Here is a 19,995-nt window from a genome sequence, read left to right on the forward strand (position 1 = left end):
CCAAATAAATAACATCTCCAATAAATAAACACTCATAGACGCACCGGGACGGCGGCCCTGCGGCCCCTCCTCCCCTGCGGCCCCGCCCACCGCGGGGGCGTGGCTTGGGGCAAAAAAAGGCGTGGCCTGTTGTGGGGGGCGGGGCTTTCTTCTTGCTACACGGGCCGGTGGGCGGGGCTTATTGTCGTCCCGGGGGGGCGGAGCCTATCGCTCCTTGGGGGCGGGGCTTTGCTGGTGGGTGGGTGGGGCTTATTCGGGGGGTTGGTCCTTTCGGTGGTGGGCGGGGCTTATCGCTGCCGGGGGGCGGGGCTTATCGCTGACGTGGGGCGGGGGGGAGGAGCCTGGTCCCCCCCCACACTCCCACCCCCCACCCCCCTGAGCCCCATGGGTGTGGGAACAATGGGGACAGCCTGGGGTGGGGGGGGGTGGGGGGGGGGGGGCACAGCACGGAGGTGGGGACACCGCGGTGGCACCGACCCCCACCCCCCCCACCCCCCATCAAGGCACAGAGGGTGGGACATCGGTGGCTTTGGTGGCACTTTGGGGTCAGAAGCCCCATTTCTCAAGGGACATCGAGGATGGAGGAGGGACACGAGTGGCTTTGGTGGCACTTGGGGGTCAGGAGCCCTATCCCTTAAGGCACTGTGATGATGGGGGGGGGGGCTGTGGGGTGGCTTTGGTGGCACTTTGGGGTCAGGAGCCCCATCCCTTAAGGCACAACGTGGTGACAGGGAGGATATGAGGTGGCTTTGGTGGCACTTGGGGGTCAGGAGCCCCATCCCTTAAGGCACTGTGATGATGGGGGGGGCTGTGGGGTGGCTTTGGTGGCACTTTGGGGTCAGGAGCCCCATCCTTTAAGGCACAAGGAGGCGATGATGAGGATGTGGGGTGGCTTCGGTGGCACTTGGGGTGAGGAGCCCCATTTCTCAAGGGACACTGGTGACGGAGAGTGGACATGGGTGGCTTTGGTTGCACTTTGGGGTCAGGAACCCCATCCCACAAGGCACAGCGTGGCGATGGTGGGGATGTGGGGTGGCCGTCGTGGTGCTTGGGGTCAGGACAGCCATCCCACAAGGCACGGTGTGGTGACGGAGAGGGGATATGGGTGGCTTTGGTGGCACTCTGGGGTCAGGCACCCTGTCCCTTAAGGCGCAGCGGTGATGGAGAGGTGACGTGGGTGGCTGTGGTGGCACTTTGGGTCAGGAACCCCATCCCGCAAGGCACAGCGTGGTGACGGTGGGGACACGTGGTGGCCTGTTGGGGTGAGGAGCCCCATCCCGGGGAGTCGGGGGACACACACACACACACACACACACACCGGGAGGGGGCTCAGAAACCCCTCGCCTCCAGGCGCAGCGTCACCACGGCCGGTGGCACCTTCTTCTTGAGGCGGTTGAAGTCCTTGGCCGAGCGCCACAGCCAGGTCTGCAGCTCCTTCAGCAACCAGAAATCATCCATCTTCTTGAGGAAGTCGTTGGGTGCCACGGGGGTGCCGGGGGAGGCCGGGGGGCCGGCGGGACCGGCGGGCAGGGGGTAACCCAAGGAGGACATGACGCCGGCGATGCTGAGCACCAACCCTTGGAGGCTGGAGCAGAAGTGCCCCAGGCGGTGGCGCAGCTCGGCGGTGCCCGCCTGCCCGTCCAGCGCCCGCAGGTAGCAGAGGAGGCGGCTGTAGGCCCGGTAGTTGGCGGCCAAGCGGGCGTTATCCGTCAGCCCTCGCCACAGGTCCAAGTCCACGGTGGCGCTGGGCACCCGTTCGGCGCGCGCCAGCCGCGGGGGGTTGAAGTCGGGCTCATTGAAGGGGGGGCCCAGGTAGTTCAGCTGCAAGGGAAGGGGGGGGACATTGAGGATGGGGGGCGGAGGGATTGACCCCCCTCGTCCCCGGTCGCCCTGGCACGCCGCCTGCCGTGTCCCAAGTCCCCGTCACCACCACGTCCCCAGTCTCCTTGTCCCCATCACCCCAGGTCTCCACGTCCCCTTCATCCCAAGTCTCCATGTCCCCCTCGTCCCAGGCCTCCACGTCCTCATGCCCACCATGTCCCCGGTCTCCACGTCCCCCATGTCCCAGGTCTCCATATCCTTGTGCCCACCATGTCCCCAGTCTCCTTGTCCCCACCACGTCCCCAGTCTCCTTGTCCCCATCACCCCAGGTCTCCACGTCCCCCTCATCCCAAGTCTCCATGTCCCCCTCGTCCCAGGCCTCCACGTCCTCATGCCCACCATGTCCCCAGTCTCCACGTCCCCCATGTCCCAGGTCTCCATGTCCTTGTCCCCACCACGTCCCCAGTCTCCTTGTCCCCATCACCCCAGGTCTCCACGTCCCCTTCATCCCAAGTCTCCATGTCCCCCTTGTCCCAGGCCTCCACGTCCTCATGCCCACCATGTCCCTGGTCTCCACATCCCCCATGTCCCAGGTCTCCATATCCTTGTGCCCACCATGTCCCCAGTCTCCTTGTCCCCACCACGTCCCCAGTCTCCTTGTCCCCATCACCCCAGGTCTCCACGTCCCCCTCATCCCAAGTCTCCATGTCCCCCTCGTCCCAGGCCTCCACGTCCTCATGCCCACCATGTCCCCAGTCTCCACGTCCCCCATGTCCCAGGTCTCCATGTCCTTGTCCCCACCACGTCCCCAGTCTCCTTGTCCCCATCATCCCAGGTCTCCATGTCCCCTTCATCCCAAGTCTCCATGTCCCCCTCGTCCCAGGTCTCCACGTCCTCATGCCCACCATGTCCCCAGTCTCCACGTCCCCCATGTCCCAGGTCTCCATGTCCTTGTCCCCACCACGTCCCCAGTCTCCTTGTCCCCATCATCCCAGGTCTCCATGTCACCTTCATCCCAAGTCTCCACGTCCCCCTCATCCCAGGTCTCCACGTCCTCATGCCCACCATGTCCCCGGTCTCCATGTCCCCCATGTCCCAGGTCTCCACATCCTCATGCCCACCATGTCCCCAGTCTCCATGTCTCCCTCGTCCTAGGTCTCCATGACCTCGTGCCCACCAAGTCCATGTCTTCGTGTCCCCCACATCCCAGGTTTTGGTGTCCCCTCTTTGGGCATCTCCCCCCCACCCCATCTCAGGTCTCCATGTCCTCCTGCGCACCTCCCCTTCCTTTTCATGTCCCTGGTCTCCATGCCCACCGTGTCCCCAGCCTCCATGTCCCCTTGCCCACATCCCATGTCCCCCAGGTGGACATGCCCACCATGTCCCAGGTCTCCATGTCCTTGTTCCATGTCCCCCCAGGTGGACGTACCCACCACGTCCCAGGTCTCCATGTCCTTGTTCCATGTCCCCCAGGTGGACGTACCCACCATGCCCCAGTTCTCCATGTCCCCCAGGTGAATGTGCCCACCATGTCCCTGGTTCCACGTCCCCCAGGTGGACGTGCCCACCATGTCCCAGGTCTCCATGTCCCTCGGGTGAACGTGCCCACCATGTCCCAGGTCCCATGTCCCCCAGGTGGACGTATCCACCATGTCCCAGGTCTCCATGTCCCTGGTTCCATGTCCCCAAGGTGGACGTGCCCACCATGTCCCAGGTCCCATGTCCCCCAGGTGGACATGCCCACCATGTCCCAGGCCTCTCCATCTCCCTCCCACCCACGTCCCTCTCCCCATCATACCCCCAAGTCTCCCCTGGGGAGAACCCCCCCCACACACACACCCCCCATCCCAGCGCCCAGCCCCACGGCACCGCTTGGCACCCCCTCCCCGGGCCCGGCACCGAGGAGGCTGAGCCGGCGGCAGCGGGGGCACGTCAGGGCAGAGCTGGGCAACCCCGGCGTGGGGCGGCGGTGCCGGCACACGCGTGTCCGGGAGGCAGGGAGAGGCAGCTGCCGGCGGGCAGGGAGAGGCAGCTGCCCGCGCCCCTGCTGCCGATGAGCCATTTCCTTGGCCCCCGGCACGGGCGCAGCCGGGCAGGGCAGGGGGGACACGCAGCCCCCGGGGGAGGGCGGGTGGCGGCGGGGCGTGCTGCGGCACACGCGTGTCCGGGAGACGCGGCAAGGGAGGGGGGGTGGGAATGCGCACGCGTGTGCGGGAACGGCGACGTACACACGGGCGTGTACGCGCAGGCACAGCGACGCGCACGTATGTGCAGGGACACGGATGCACACGTGTGTGCAGGAACGCACGTGCAGGCACACTGACGTACGTGTATGTGCAGGCATGCACGTGCAGGCACACCGACGCACACGTATGTACAGGCACATGTATGTGCGGGCACATCAATGCACACACATGTACGTACAGGCACATGCACGCAGACACACTAACGCACACGCATGTGCAGGCACATGTATGCGCGAGCACATCAATGCACACGCACGTATGTACAGGCACATGTATGTGCGAGCACATCAATCCACAAGCACGCATGTGCAGGGACGTGTATGTACAGGCACACACACATATGTACAGGCACATGTATGCAGACACACTAACGCACACATATGTACAGGCACGTGTACGTGCGGGCACATCAATGCACACACACGTATGTGCAGGGACGCGTATGTACAGGCACATCAATGCACACACATACAGGCACATGTATGCAGACACACTAACGCACACGTATGTACAGGCACATGTATGTGTGGACACACCAATGCACACACACGTATGTGCAGGGACGTGTATGTACAGACACATCAATGCACACACATGTACGTACAGGCACTTGTACGCAGACACACTAACGCACACGTATGTACAGGCACGTGTATGTACAGGCACACACACATATGTACAGGCACATGCACAAAGACACACTAACGCACACGCATGTACAGGCACATGTATGTGTGGACACACCAATGCACACACACGTATGTGCAGGGACATGTACGCAGACACACTAACGCACACGTATGTGCAGGCACGTGTACGTGCGGGCACATCAATGCACACACACGTATGTGCAGGGACGCGTATGTACAGGCACATCAATGCACACACACGTACGTACAGGCACATGCACGCAGACACACTAACGCACACGCATGTGCAGGGACATGTATGTACAGGCACACACACATATGTACAGGCACATGCACAAAGACACACTAACGCACACGCATGTGCAGGGACATGTATGTACAGGCACATCAATGCACACACATGTATGTACAGGCACATGTATGTGCGGGCATACCAATGCGTGCGCACGTATGTGCCGGGATGTGTATGTACAGGCACACACACACATGTACGTACAGGCACATGCACGCAGACACACTAACGCACACGTATGTGCAGGCACACGCGTGTGCAGCCGTGCCAGCGCACTCCCTTCCCCCCCCCACCCCCGCTGCTTCCCCAGGCAGGGTGTCTCCAGGGGGTCCCCGGCTGGTGACAACGGGGTGACCCCCCCCCCCTCTCCCTCCCTCTCCCCACGCGGACGTCCCCCTGGCACCGTGCCCGGTGCCCTGGCGTTGGGGATGGGGGGGACGGGGATGGGAATGGACACACCGCGCCCGGAGCATCTCCCATGGGAGACGGGCAGGGGGAAGATGGACAGCGGGGACGCCACGGGGTGCCATGAACGGGGTTCAGCGTGGGTGACCCTTTCCCCCCGCTTACTCACGTAGGTGCCGGCGAGGGTGCGGAGCTGGTGCTCCAGGTAACGGGTCAGGTCGTAGGTTTTTTGGATGGACTGGCCGGCGCCCAGCTCCTCGCTGCAGTTCAGGGCGGGCAGCGCCGGCAGGTTGCAGAGCGCGGCGCACAGGAAGGTGAAGATCCCCCAAGAGTCTCCTGCGGGGACACAAGGCCTTAGGACGGGGTGGGGGACACAAACTTTGAGGGGAGGGGAGAGCACCTCCCGCCACCCCTGGGCAGGGTGGGGTGGCAGGGAGATGGCGGCTGCGGGGTCCGTCCTTTGGGGCTGGAGCCAGCGTGCCGCCCGGCGGGGGCACCCACCTGCAAGTGGGGAAACTGAGGCACGGGAGGGCTATGCGTCGCAGGGCCATGGGGCAGCCGCGCCTGCGACGGGGCAGCTCAGCGCCATCCCCTGGCACAGGGCAGCTCGGTGTGTCCCCCCCCCACTGTCCCCCCCCCACTTCATCACTGGGCAGCTCAGCACCATCCCCTGGCACAGGGCAGCTCGGTGTGTCCCCCCCCACTTCATCACTGGGCAACTCAGCACCATCCCCTGGCACAGGGCAGCTCAGTGTGTCCCCCCCCACTTCATCACTGGGAAGCTCAGCACCTTCCCTGGCACAGGGCAGCTCGGTGTGTCCCCCCCCACTTCATCACTGGGCAGCTCAGCGCCATCCCCCGGCACAGGGCAGCTCGGTGTGTCCCCCCCCCACTGTCCCCCCCCCACTTCATCACTGGGCAGCTCAGCACCATCCCCTGGCACAGGGCAGCTCGGTGTGTCCCCCCCACACTTCATCACGGGGAAGCTCAGCACCTTCCCTCGGCACAGGGCAGCTCGGTGTGTCCCCCCCCTTCATCACTGGGCAGCTCAGCATCCCCCCCCCAGCACAAAGTGGCTCAGCATCCCTCGGCACCGTGCAGCTCAGCGTGCCCCCCCCAACCCCAGCACAGAGCAGCTCAGCATCCTCATGGGCACGGGGCAGCTCAGCATCCCTGTGGGCATCGAGCAGCTCAGCGTGTCCCCCCCCCCCCGGCCCCAACACCGATGGGCTCAGCGTCCCTTGGCACCAGGCAGCTCAGCACCTTCCCTGGCACAGAGGAGCTCAGCATCCCCTGGCAGTGGCCGGCTCAGCGTCCCTGTGGGCATCGAGCAGCTCAGTGTCCCCCCCCCGGCTTGGCACGGGGCAGCTCAGCATCCCTTGGCACAGGGTAACTCAGTGTCGTCCCCCCCCCGCCAACACCGGGCAGCTGAGCATCTTCATGGGCACGAGGCAGCTCAGCACCTTCCTTGGCACGGGGGAGCTCAGCATCCCCCCCCCGGCACAGCGCGGTTCAGCATCATCCCCTGGCACAGGGCAGCTCAGTGCCCCCCCCCAGCCAACACCGGGCAGCTCAACATCCCCCGGCACCGGACAGCTGACGCCTTGGCACGGCCGGGGCAGTGCTGGGAGCCCGGAGCGATGCCGTCGGGCACGACCGGTGCACCGGGGACCCCCCCCTCTGCTTTGTCGCAGTGACCCCGCCAGCGCCCCCGAGCCCGGGCTCCCCGCGTCGCGTTCCCTCCCGCCGGCTGCAGCAACAATCCTTTATATGGTCTGGAGCGAGCGCGGCTCGCGGGGCTCCCGCCGGGACGGCACGGCCGGGTTATATTTGGGCACGGCGACTCACCCACCATCAATGCCGGGGCGGGCTGGGCATCCCACGGGGCTACCGGACCCCCCCGGCCATAGGGAACGGGGTGGGGGGCTGAGAAAGGGACCCCTGGGGGTGGCCGGGGCGTGGGGTGACCTTTGCCGAAGCCGCCGGAAACCGCCGGCCGGGTCCCCGTCATCGCCCTTGACGTCAAGGCGGCCTAACGAGCTCCGGCTTCGTTAGCCGGCGGTTGTGCAAAGGTCACGGCCGGCGGCCAGGATGCTCCCAGCCAACTGGCATCTCTCGGCAAGGCCGGAGCTGGGCTTCCCGGCAGCTCCTCCGGCGGGAGGACCCACCGCCGGCACGGCTCGTCACCGGTGGCAGCCCACGGTGCCCTCGCACGTCACCGTTCCCCGTCACCCGCCACCGGGAAGCTTGGAAACCCAGGAACAGCCAAGCGCCGGTGACGCACGAGGGTCCTTGGGGACATCCCGGCTCTGGCCGTGCGCCACGGCGGGTACCCGGCTGCCCTGTGCCGCCGCCACGGGGGACACCGGCATCCAGCGGCGGGGGGGGGTGTGCCATGTATGGCACACCGTAGATGCGTGACACACCGTGTGCGCGACACGCCACGCACGTGTATGAGGTGGCACACACCTGTGACACACCGCCAAGGTGTGTGACACACCGTGCACGCGTGACACACTGTGTAAGTGTGCGGCACACTGTGCGCGCATGACATACCATGCGCGACATGCCGTGCGGGCGTGACACACCGTATAAGTGTGTGACACACCGTGCATGCGTGACACGCGGAGCATGACATGCCGTGCATGCGCGACACACCGTGTGTGTGACACACGGTGCATGCGTGACGCGCCACACATGCGTGACGCGCCATGTGTGTGACACACCGTGCACGCGTGACACAGCGTGAGTGACACCGTGTAAGTGGGCAATGCACTGTGCACGCGTGACACACCGTGTGCGTGACACACCGTGTAAGTGTGCGACACACTGTGCACGCATACAATGTGGCACGCACATGTGACACACTGTGAAGGCATGTGACACACTGGGCATGCGTGACACACCGTGTGACACACCGTGCAGGCGTGACACGCTGCGTAAGTGTGCGACACACTGTGCGTACGTGACATACCGTGTGTGACACACCGTACATGTGTGACACATCACATAAGTGTGCGACGCACCGTGCACGCGTGACACACCGTGTAAGCGCGCGACGCACCGTGCGTGCGCGACACACCGCGTGCGTGACATGCCGTGCACGCGTACGATGCGGCGCACGCGTTGCGACGCACCGCCCGGGCGTGTGCCACCCCGTGCCCACCTGCGACGCGCAGCGCGTGCCGGCGCAGACCCCCCCCCCCCCCCACCTTGGCCTTACACCAGCCCTGGGCGGTTGCCCCGACACGCAGCCGCTTGCCCGTGGCCGGGTCCCGGCGCGTGGAGCGTGCCGCTGGCCTGCCTTGCGTGCGTGGGCCGGGGGACAGCGAGAAGGGGGAGGGGAGGGGGGGGGACACGCCGCGGCGGTGAGTCACCCACCCACCCCCGGGTGTTTGCTTTGGCCGAGCCCCGGCACCGCTGGGCTGGCCGGACCCTCGCCCGCCGCCGGCTCCGGTTTCCAGAGTGGGATTTACACCAGCCCTGGCCCGGCGGCCGCCAAAGCAAACACAGCCAGGGGAGAGCCGGGCTGGAGCGGGGGGCACGGGCGGCAGGGATGGGGACGGGGACGGAGCCACCGGCAGCACCCGGGCAGGTGGCCGGGGCACGGTGAGGAGGAGGAGGGAGGAAGGGCAGGGGGAGGTGGGTGGCTGATGGGCAGGAGACGGTGGGATGCACGGCCGTGGTGGTGGCACAGTGGTGGTGACGGCACAGCGGTGGCAGCGACACAGATGTGGCCACATGGCCATGGCAGAGCAGCGCGGGTGGCACTGCAGTGGCCATGGCACGGCGGTGACACAGACATGGCCACGGCACAGCAGAGGCCATGGCGCAGAGGTGGCAGTGACACAGACATGGCCGTGGCACAGGGGTGATGGTGGCCACAGAACAGCGGTGGCAGTGACAGAGACATGGCCATGGCACAGTGGTGGCAGTGGCACAGATACGGCCATGGCACAGCCATGTGGGTGGCACAGTGGTGGCCATGGCACAGCAGTGACGGTGACCACGGCACAGACATGGCCACGGCACAGCACGGGTGGCACAGCAGCGATGGTGGCCATGGCACAGCGGTGGCAGTGGCACGCACATGCCCACGGCGCAGCAGGGGTGGCACAGACATGGCCACGGCACAGCACGGGTGGCACAAAAGCGACGGTGGCCACGTCCCAGCGGTGGCAGTGGCCCAGCCGTGCCGGCTGCCCCGTGGAGCGCCCGTTGTCCCTCGCCCACCCCGCTCCCAGCCACTCGGCGCCGGGCGGAAAACGTCTGGGCACCGGGACAGACAATGGCGGCGGCAGTGGCCCGGCGGGGAGGAGGGAGGCGCGGGGCCCGGCACAGCTGGATCCCGGTGACGTCGGAGAGGAAGAACCCGAGGGTTTCAAAACCGGCTCTGGAGCCTGGCCAGGATGCTCCCAGCCCACGTAAGCAGCTCACGGCGTGGCTGCCCCGGGGTCACCCGCTCGGCTGGGGGCCGCGGGGCGGACGGGGACACGGGAGCGGGCACCCCGGGACACCCACGCTGCCGAGGGGCTGCGGCCGGCGGCGGGACCCACCGGAGATGCCGCCAGCATCCCTCGGCCACGTGGCGACAGGGGTGGCGGGGGGATGCTCACGGAGTCACGTTGGCGGGACCCCTGCCCTCCCGCAAGCCACCCACCCCCTCACCCAGCGCTGGCCAGACTTCCCGGCCAGTAGCCGAGGCGGGAGCGTAGCCGCCGCGGTGCCGGGTGAGCTGTTCCCCGGGCATGCTGTGGGCAGAGCCGCCGAGGTCAAGGGCAACCACAAGCCACCCAAGAGCAGCTTTCCCGAAACCCTCGTGGGTGCCCGGGGCGGGGGCGGCAAGCAGGAATGGGGGGACCCTCGCACCGGAGCCCCCCGGGCAGCGGCACGGAGCCCAGCTGGCCCCCGGAGCCGCCGTATCTGATGGGCCGGTGTCCAGCGGCGAGACGAGCCCCATCATCCCACCCCCCGGCCCCATCCCCGGCGCTGGCGGCTGGGCTGGGAGCCCAGCCCGGGAGGTCCCGCGGTGGCCAGGCGTGACCACGGCATTGAGGACAAAGTAGCCCTCGCCTGCGGGCAAGGAGCAGGCAGCGGTCTTGGCCAGGGCTGCCTTCGACCGGCAGCGCTTAACCCTTCCCTGGGCGGTTTGGTAGCCCAACGTGGCAGCCAGCCTCTGCCTGCTGCTCTTCTCGGAGCGGGTGATGCTCAAGGACAGGAGGACAGGAGGACAGGAGGACAGGAGGACGGACACCTCCGTGTCCCCAGGCTGCTGGCATTTCACCCTGCGGGGCCGGGGAGGTGACACGGCGGCGGCGGGCAGGCGCAGCGGCAGCCCCGCGGAGCCGGCAGTGCAGGGCCGTGAGGACGCTCAGGCTGTGGTTGTGCCCCGCCACAGGGACATCGGCGGTCCCCAAGCACTGATGGGAAGGACACGTGTGTCCTTGCTCCCTCATAGTGGCCACGGATGCTGCGGTGGGATCCCCATCCTGTCCCATTCCATTCCATCCCATCCCGTCCCATCCCATCTCATCTCATCTCATCTCACCCTGTCCCATCCTGTCCCGTCCTGTCCTGTCCCATCCCATCCCATCCCATCTCATCTCATCCCATCCCATCCTATCTCATCTCATCCCATCCCATATCTCGTCTCATTCCATCCCATCCCATCCTATCTCATCCCATCCCATGTCTCGTCTCATCCCATCCCATCCTATCTCATCCCATCCCATCCTATCTCATCTCATCCCATCCCATATCTCGTCTCACCCCATCCCATATCTCATCTCATCCCATCCCATATCTCGTCTCATCCCATCCCATCCTATCTCATCTCATCCCACCTCATATCTCGTCTCACCCCATCCCATCCCATCCCATCCTACCTCATCCCATATCTCATCTCATCCCATCTCATCCCATCCTACCTCATCTCATCCCATATCTCATCCCATCCCATCCCATCGCATCCCATATCTCATCCCATCCTACCTCATCTCATCCCATATCTCATCCCATCCCATATCTCATCCCATCCCATCCTATCTCATCTCATCCCATCCCATATCTTGTCTCATCCCATCCTATCCCATCCCATCCCATCTCATCCCACCTCATCCTATCTCAACCCACCTCATCCCACCCCGCCTCATCCCGTCCCATATCCCATATCCCATCTCATCCTATCTCAACCCATGTCTTATCCCATCCCATCCCATCCCATCCCATCCCATCTCATCCCATCCCGTCTCATCTCACCCCCATATCCCATATCCCGTTCCATCCCATCTCTCATATCTCACCCCCTCCCCTATCTCGTTGTCTCATCCCACCCCAGCCCATCCCACGGGATCTCACCTGCCTGTTCCCAGCCTTCACCTCCATCCCACCCCTCTCCCAACCCCTCCGGCACCCACCCCAATCCCACCAGCCCCACCAACAGCCCCCCCCGCCCCCCACCCAGGGCCACGCACGCAGCCGGCAGCGGTGGCTTGGCTGGCCAGGAGCCGTCCACGGCTCCTGGCCAGCCAAGCCACCGCTGCCGGCTGCGTGCGTGGCCGGGGAGCGGGTGGGCGCATGGGGCCGGGGGGTGGGAAGGGGGGACCACGGCCCCCCGCGTCCCCGAACGGGCCGTGCCTACGCTCGCGGCGCTGAGTGTTTACATCCTGTCTCCTCCGTGTGTTTATAAATGCGGCCGCGCACGGGAGACTCCAGCGAGGCCGTAATTAGCTGGGCCTGGATTTCCCATCCGGCTTCAGCCAACGGCACACGATGGAAACACCCCCGCCGGCGAGGGGACGGCGGGGGGGGGGGACGGGGGGGACGGCGGAACGGGGGACGGCGCGCAGGCCCCCTAATCCCAACCAGATCCCGCCGCCCCCCACGCGCGGCCAGCCACGGCACCCACCGCTGGCACCCACGAGCCGTCCGAGGTGTCCCGACATCCTTCCATCCCGCCCGGTGCAAGTCACGGAGACGCGCGCCGCCCCCCCCCGCCCCCCCAGCACCCTTTGGGGTTGGGGACCCCCGGTGCCAGCCCACGTGGCACCGTGAGCCCCGCATGTCACATCCCTCTCCGTCCCCTGGCACCTCCGGACCCGCTGCCACCGCTCGGCACGTCCCACCCAGCCGCCACCGCGTCGTGGGGACACGACGGGACCGGCAGCTCTGCCGGGGTGGGGGGGGGTGGGGGGGGGCATGTACCCCTACCCCCGAGACATGTCCCCCAGCACCCCTGGCCAAGCCCGGGATAACTCCGTCACCCACGGGCCACGCGCCGCGTCACGAACCGTGCCCAGCGGCTTGGCATCCCCGTGTGCCTTGGCACCGGTGACAGACCGCGGGTACCCCATGCCACGTCGAGGCCAGGGATGGCGGCGGGGGGGGGGGACAGGACGGGGAGGTAGGAGCTGGCCGGGGTGGGGGGGGGTGATTTATGGAGCTCTGTGCCACTTAACAGGGCATAAATCTTTCCCCCCCCCCTCCGCCGCCCCAGCCCGGCCCTGTAAGCGGAGCCCTCCGCGTTTCCCTTCGGAGGCTGCGCCTAATGCAGCCCAGATGTTCGCCGCCACCGTGCCTTGCTAAATAGGCACGGGGACACCGGTGCCGCCACATGTCCCCGAGACAAGCCAACAAAAAAAAAAAAAAAGGCTGTGCCACCAGCCGGGGATACCCCCGAAACGGGGAGTGGGAGCAGAGCAGCCGGCGGCTGCCGAGCTCTCGCCCCAACGGGCTCCGTGTCCCCTTCCCGTCCCGCTGCCGGCCACCAACAGGCCTCGGGTCTGGTTGTGGCACCGGTTGCCCGGTCACGGCCACCGGCGATGGGTGGTGAGGGGTGGGGGGGGGGAAAAAGAAGGGAGCGAGGGGTGGGGGGAGGAGGGCGATGGAGCCGCTGGGGATCCCGGCCTCGCTTTTCCGGTTCCCCGGCGCTCGCCCCGTTTTGCCCGTCCTGCGTCACGCCGACACCGGAGCCAAACCGGGCACCGGAGTCAAACCGGGCACCGGAGCCGACCCCGTGCTGCCCCGACCCCGCGGCACCCACAGTTTGACCTTTTAAGGGTGTTTTCCAGCATTTTTTCCCCCTCCTTTCCGGGCGAGGAACCCCCCCCCCCCAAGCCGGTGTGCCGTGGGGCCGGCCAGCCCCCCCCCCCCCCCCCAACCATCCCGAGACCCCCAAAACGCTCCGAGCGGGGGTAACAAAACCGCAGTCGGAGCCTTGGGGACACCGACATGGCTCCGGCACCCCAAAATCTGTCTCCTAGAGGAATCTCGCTCCGGTAAAAGCATTACGAGGCAAACAACACCCCCCCTCCCCACTCCCCCCCCAAATTCAGCCGCGGTTAGGAAAGATAAAATTCTTTCTGCTCCCCCCCCACCGCCCCCCCCGCAAAAAAAAATCCCAGCGACTTTCATTTTTTCCTCCCCTCTTGTCAGTCCCGGGGTTTAACGCTCCGTGCTCTCAGCGGCGGTTCCCTCCCTGGTAATCACAAACATGCATGGAAAAGAGGGAAGGAGAGAAAGGGGAAAAACATAAAAAATATATATATAAATAAATAAAAAAAAAAGGTTAAAAAAAAAAAAAAAAAGGGAAACAAAAAAAAAAAAGAAAAGAAAAGAAAAAAAGACCCGGAGAAGGGGAAAAGTCTTAAATCAATCCCAAAGCCAGACAGACGTTTTAATCACATCAAATTAAAATCAGCAGCGGGTCGGAAAGGGAAAGAAAAAAAAAACAAAACAAAAAAACAACCAAAAAAACCCCATGGCAGGCAGAGACACCCCCCCATACACACCCCCCCCCCCCGCCTTCTCCTCCCCAACCCCCAGCGTTTTGGGTCTTACCTGAGAGCTCCCCAGCGACATTGAGCATAGTCGGGGCGCGGGTGGGGGGGGGTTGGGGGGGGTAGAAGGCACAGAGCAGGGGGGTCAGAAGAGCCTAAAGCCGGGGGGGGGGGGGGAAAGGGGGGGGGGGGCTTGGCTTTTTGCTCCGCACCCCGAGCCCGCCTGCTCGCCTCTGCCCTGGCTCGCTTTTGCGCTCGCTATGGGGTTTTTTTTGGTGTGGGTTTTTTTTTTTTTTTTTAATTTCCTTCTTTTTTTTTTTTTTCTCTCCCCCCCCCCCCCCCCCACCTCCTCCCTATTTGTTTTGGTTTGTGTTTGCTTGGGTGTTAGGTGGGAAAAAAAAAAAATAACAAAGGGGGATTTTTTGGGGTTGGTTTTTTTTGGGGTTTTTTTTTTTTTGGGGGGGGGGGCGCGGTGAGCGAGCGTGCGGGTGCACGGTTCGCACCGCGCTCGCCGCCTTTTTGCCCCCCCACCCCCTCCTCTCTTCCACCTCCCTTGATTTGCTCTTTTGATTGGTGTCCAGGAATGCAAGAATAGGGAAAAAAATAAAAAAATAAATAAATTTAAAAAAAAAAAAACCACACACACACACACAAAAAAAAAAAAGGAGTTCGCGATACACCCTCTCCAAGCGGCTGCCTCCCTCCTTTCCCTGCTTTTTTTTTTTTTTCCCCTTCTCTCTCTCTCTTTTTTTTTTTTCTTTCTTTTTTTTTTTTTTCAAAATTCAAGTGTTAAGCAGAACCAGGTTGCTTTCAAGAATGTATTTGATGCAATTGTACACAAGAGCGGGGCTCCATTCATTCCCTCCCTTCTCTCCCCCCCCCCCCCCCGCCCCCCGCCTCCACCGCCACCTTCTCTCCCCTTCCCCATCCCCGGGGGTCCCGGAATTTGGAGGATGGGGGGGGGGGGGAAGGAAAAAGGGGGTCCCCGGGGGTGCTGCCGGCCGGGCAGGATGAGGGGGACACCCCCCCCCAAAACATCCAACACACAACTTTTTCCCTCCTTTCGCCCCCCCCCCCCGACACTTCCCATTCTGGCTCCCGCACGGCTTTTGTTAGTGGCGGGGTCCGGTGCGGGGTCGGTGCGGGGATAGAAAGCGAGGCGGGGGGGGTGAGGGGGTGGTTTCCTACCTGCTCTCAGCTCCATGCGGGACAGAGGAGGTAGCCGGGGGGGTGGGTGAGGGCTTGGGGGGGGTTTCCCGGCCGGGCAGGCAGCGGTCCCGCACACCGGACCGCCGCTCCGGCTCCCATTTGCCGGTCCCAGCCCTCTCGCCTCTTTTCTCCTCCCGACGTGTAAGAGCCGCCGCACGCCGAGAGCCCGGTCCCCCGGGGGGGCGGAGGGGGGGGGGGGGGTCCGGGGAGGGGAGGTTTTTTGGGGGGGGGGGGGGGGTATGGGAGGGAGAAGGCGCGGGGAGGGGGGGGGAAGCGGGGCGAGGTGCGGCGGAGCGGCTCCTCTCGCCGCCCCGCAGCGGGGCGGGGGGGGTGGTTTGGGAAGGGGGGGGGGGGGGGGTGCCAGCCTGCCCCCCCCCCTCCCTCACCCCCCCTCCAGAGGAGGAGGAGGAGGAGGGGGGGCTGGAGGGCTGGGAAGGCGCAGAGCCCGGCAGGCAGCGGGGGACGGGTGGCGGGGACGGACAGACAGACAGAGGGGGGTTGTCCTCGCCTCTCCTCTGCCGCGGCCAGCCCCCTCCCCTGCCGCTCCACCGGGGGGGGGGAAGGGGTGCGGACCCCCCCCCCCCCCCCGCCCCCTCCATCCCGTCCCGGTTCCCGGGAGCTTCCTCGGTCGCTGCCCCGCCGGGACGGCCCCGGGGCGCCGGGGAGGCGGCAGGTGAGCGACCGGCAGCGGGGACGGGGGCCGTCGGGTACCGGAGACCCTCGGAGCGGCGGCGGCGAGTCAGCCCCGCACCCCCCGCACCCGTTACCGGGGTGTGTGGGGGGGAGACCCTCTGCCCCGGGGCTGGGGGGGTAAAGCTTCCCCCGGGCTGCCGCTGCCCACACCCCCTGCCCGCCACCGGGGGTCGGGAGGGACCCCCCGGTCCCGCAAACCTCCCCCCCTCCCCCTCCAGCCCCAACCCTCCTCCATCAACCGCTGCCTTCCTAATTAACCTCCTTCATTAAGACGGACCCCGACCCGTGGGGGGACCTTGGCAGTGACCGTGGCGTTTCTCATAACCCACCCGGGGCGGGAGGAGCGTGGGTGGCTTGACCCCCCCCCGGGGCCAAGCATGGTGTAAATCCCTGCTGAGCCCGACACCCGCGGCAGCAGGGGGGGTGATCCCACAGCCAGACCCGCCCCCCCCCCCCCCCCCTTTTATGACCCACATCCACCAGTGGGTACTGCCATGGAAGCTGGGGAAAGGTGGGGGGGCTCTCAGGGAACCTCCTCGCCCGAGCTGGCTCCCCCCGAAAAAGCTTTGTTTAAAACAAAGGCGCTGGCCGGCCGGCGCTGCTCGGGAACGCCGGGAAGGGCCAGGAGGTAACAACCGGATTCGTTTCGGCTCCGGCCCCACCTCGGCCCTGGCCAGGTCCGAGCCTTCCCGGTTTTCCCTGGGACACGGAACAGCGGGGTGGCAGCTCGGGGTGCACGGAGACCAGCCTTTCCCGGTGCCGAACCCACCAGCCTCAGGGTTTAGGGATCCCCCCCCCCTTGTATGGATAAACCAGGCACTGACACCCACACCGCGGCAGTGCGGGGGTGATTTATTGCTTGGGAGCCACGGATTTGGTGGCAAATCCGCCAGGAAGGACCCAACAGAGGTGCTCCGGGAAGGTGCCGTATCCCAGCTCCCCGGCAGCGTGCGGGAGGGGGTCCCCGCTTCCAGCCCTTCCCGCAACAGTGTGGGGCCAGCCGCTCCCCTAGCCGCGGTGCAGGATATCTTGTTTCCCCCCCGCCTTTCCCGAGCAAACAGCACGGAGCAGTTGGGAAAAGCCGCCTTCACGTCCCCTGGGTGGGGGGGCTGCAGCATGGCCGGGGCTGTGGGAGCGGCTGCCAGCCCGGGGCAGGGGGGGTGACAAGTCCTGGCCACCGAGGATGTTTCTGGGGAGTTTTCCAGCACAGCTCACGCTGGGCCAACACCTGAGAGAGAAGAGAGGAGGAGGAGGAGGAGGAGGGTAACGTGGCCAGCGGATGTGGCAGGAGCCCCTCGACCCAGCAGCGCCGTGGAAGCCCCCCCAGACAGCCCTGTAGTGAGCGGAAGGAAGACCCCGACCCCCCAAAGCTGGCGCCTTCCTCCCCAGCTCCCTCTCCTCTGCCGGAGAGCCCCGTGCCAGCCGGCGGCGCCGAGACGGAGCCCCTGCCACCCCCGGGATAAGGGGGGCACAAGGCACAAGCGGGTCAAACCGCTGGAGACCCCCCCACAAAGGCATCATCATCCTCCTCCTCCGCAGGCCCTGCTGCACACCCAGCCCCGTGATGGCCCCGCGTGGGTAAAGCCGTGTCCCCCCTGCCCTCGGGGACCACGTCACCGGCAGCGCCGTGGGCAGCTGACCTCACCTTTGTCCCGGCCCGGGCGGCGCGGGTCCCCCCCGCCGGCGCCGCTGCCGGCCCTGCCTCCCACTGCTGACCTTTGCGGCGGGCACATCCGTCCACCACATCCCGGGGCCGCACCAGAGCCCTGGGCCTCTGGCAAGCGGAGGAGGGAGAGGAGCGGAGCCGCTGGATGCCCCGAGTGCCGAGGCAGACCCAGAAAACCCTGGCACTGCGGAGGGTTTGAGCCCCCAAACCGCCTGCAGCCCCTCCGAGCCATGGGCTGGGCAGGCAGGGGACTGTCCCGGCTCCTCGGGGACACCCCTGGGGCGCAGGCAGGGGATGTCTTGGGGCACGGAGCAGACACTCGGCCCAGCGGCGGGCGCCTGTCCCCTCCTGCGGAGCCCAGCTGTGGCCGTCTGTCTCCCCGCGCCACTGCCTGGGCGAGGGCACCACGCCATGTGCTCAGGATGCCGTGCTGGGAAGGAAACCATGGCTCTCCAGGGAACGGGCAGCCGCCGGCGCCAGGAGACGGCCCTGAGTCCACCGGGCACCCAGGGATGGCTGGGAAGGCGACAGGAACGAGGGTCTGCAACCTCAGGGTCTGTGACAGAGCCCCCCAAGGGCTGCCAGCCTCCTGCCCCCGGCCAGTCTCCAGCCCTGTCCCCCGGTGCCTCGTCAGCGCTGGCTCAGGGCGGCCAGGGGAAGAGGGAGGGGTGCGCGTGGCTTTGGCCACCGCTGAGGTGTGTGTGTCACGACCGCAGCCAGCTGCGTCCTATCCACAGCCCCATAAAACGCCGAGCCCCGAGGCCAGAGCCCCTCCTGGGGACGCCGGCTCCAGAGGAGCCCGGCTGCTGTTCAAGAGCTGGAACGGACGCTCGCACACAATCCCGTCCTCCTCCTCCTCCTGGGAGGAAGAGGCCGGTAGCCAGTGCTCACCCCAGGGGCAGAGGGAGGCAGATCCAGCCGACCCCGGGGGGCTGGACCCCGAGCCCAGGCCAAGGCAGGGCTGGGAGCTCGGGGGGCTCCCAGCCCAGCTGTACACACGTGGCTTGGCCCGCAGAGCGGCCCCGCAAAGGTCGAAAGTTTGCGTACCTGGAGGGGATGTGCTGCCAAGGGGCGTCAGGTCCGAAATCCCAGATGTGGGGCATTCGGGAAGGAGCTGAGTACCAGCGGCGCACCTGAGACGGAAGAGAGGAGGAGGAGGAGAGGCTGCGGCTGCATGCTGGAGATCGGCAGCCGTGGGAGAGGGGTTCCGCATCCCCCCCCCCCCCCCCCCTCCCCCCCCCTTCCCTGTCTCCCCCCTCGGGTGCCAGCCCCGCTCCGCAGGCTGTGTGCTGGGGGCCCCTCGGCTCGGGCTCCGCAGCCACCGAGCCCAGGAGGAGGGACTTGGGCAGCCGCGGGCGGGAGCCGGCTGAAGGACCCCGCTGCGAGCGCGAGTCGAGTTCCTCGCAGCCAGATCCTCTGGCCTCCCTCGAGGCCCCAACCTGAGAGCCACTCGCTCCGGGCCGGCTGCCTGTGTGTGAGAAAAGCGATTTACTGAGCTCTCCCCTCACCCAGCCTCCCTCTTACCCTCTTTACTGCTTTCATACTGTCTCCCCCACTCAGACACGGCGCCGGCCTTCAAGAGACGAGCTTCCCGCTTGCAACCACGGCACGGCCTGCAGGATGGAGAGACCGCTAAACCGCTGCCAACCCAGCCACAGCGTCCCCGCTCCCCCATGTGCCCTGAGAGGGACCCCAAAACACCGGGCTCCCTCGTGTGGGCAGCTGCCCGGCTCCAGGGAGCTGCGGAGCCCCAGCGGGGTGGGCACCAGGGAGCCACCGTGCCCCTGGAGGGCGGGCAGGGGCTTCGTGGAAGGGGCTGAGCTGAAGCGGGGGACGAGCCTGAGGGAGGGCAGCCTTACCCTCGGAGGAGCTGGGCACAAGGGGACGCTCGCTAGGGAGAAGGGGGTGGCTGGAGCCCCAGCAGGAGCCTCGGAGGGGCAGGGGAGCGGGCAGAGGGGGCCAGGCCGGGTGCTGTGGAGAGCTAGGGCTGCCGAAGGCATCACAGGCCCCTCAGAGAGGGCCGGGGACCCCGGGGGAGGGCTGGGGCCTGGCACAGACCCCGGGGGAAGGACCCGGGGGCAGACGGGGCCCACGGGGCCCCGCCGAGGGCCTGGAAACTGGCCGAGGTGGGTGCCGGGGCCGAGCCGAGGAGCGGGACCGGGCCCGGGGAGCCATATTGAGGGGCGCCGACAGGCCGCTCCGCCGTCGAAGCCCCATTGGCTGAGCGGCACGTCAC

General features: G+C 66.2%; 1 protein-coding gene and 1 long non-coding RNA gene across 3 annotated transcripts; both read right to left on the reverse strand.

Annotated features, from left to right (window-relative positions):
• Nucleotides 1–94: 94 nt before the first annotated feature.
• CLCF1 (cardiotrophin like cytokine factor 1) lies at nucleotides 95–15,498 on the reverse strand. 2 transcript variants are annotated; one of them, XM_074586451.1, is made up of 3 exons: nucleotides 15,380–15,498; nucleotides 5,584–5,750; nucleotides 95–1,821 (listed from the first exon to the last, which is right to left on the reverse strand). In XM_074586451.1, the coding sequence occupies exons 1-3, from the start codon at nucleotides 15,393–15,395 to the stop codon at nucleotides 1,330–1,332; spliced, it is 675 nt and encodes a 224-aa protein (XP_074442552.1). In that variant the 5' UTR covers nucleotides 15,396–15,498; the 3' UTR covers nucleotides 95–1,329. The 2 variants fall into 2 exon arrangements, with proteins under 2 accessions (XP_074442552.1, XP_074442551.1); XM_074586450.1 differs by lacking the exon at nucleotides 15,380–15,498 and adding an exon at nucleotides 14,253–14,292.
• Nucleotides 15,499–16,928: 1,430 nt separating this feature from the next.
• Nucleotides 16,929–19,963, reverse strand: LOC141741643 (uncharacterized). Its single transcript, XR_012586441.1, has 4 exons — nucleotides 19,619–19,963; nucleotides 19,284–19,372; nucleotides 18,807–18,892; nucleotides 16,929–17,321 (listed from the first exon to the last, which is right to left on the reverse strand). It is a non-coding gene; the product is annotated as an uncharacterized LOC141741643 (long non-coding RNA).
• Nucleotides 19,964–19,995: the final 32 nt, after the last annotated feature.

Source organism: Larus michahellis, chromosome 4 (genome assembly GCF_964199755.1).
Source record: "Larus michahellis chromosome 4, bLarMic1.1, whole genome shotgun sequence".
Taxonomy (NCBI): Eukaryota; Metazoa; Chordata; class Aves; order Charadriiformes; family Laridae; genus Larus; species Larus michahellis.

Excerpts from the sequence above, each read along its gene's own strand:
- CLCF1 (XM_074586450.1), bottom strand. The coding sequence starts at position 14,280 with ATGCTCAATGTCGCTGGGGAGCTCTCAG. Across the intron at positions 5,751-14,252 it reads TGTCGCTGGGGAGCTCTCAG|GAGACTCTTGGGGGATCTTC; the intron begins GTAAGACCCAAA and ends GTGTCCCCGCAG. Across the intron at positions 1,822-5,583 it reads GCACCCTCGCCGGCACCTAC|CTGAACTACCTGGGCCCCCC; the intron begins GTGAGTAAGCGG and ends CTTCCCTTGCAG.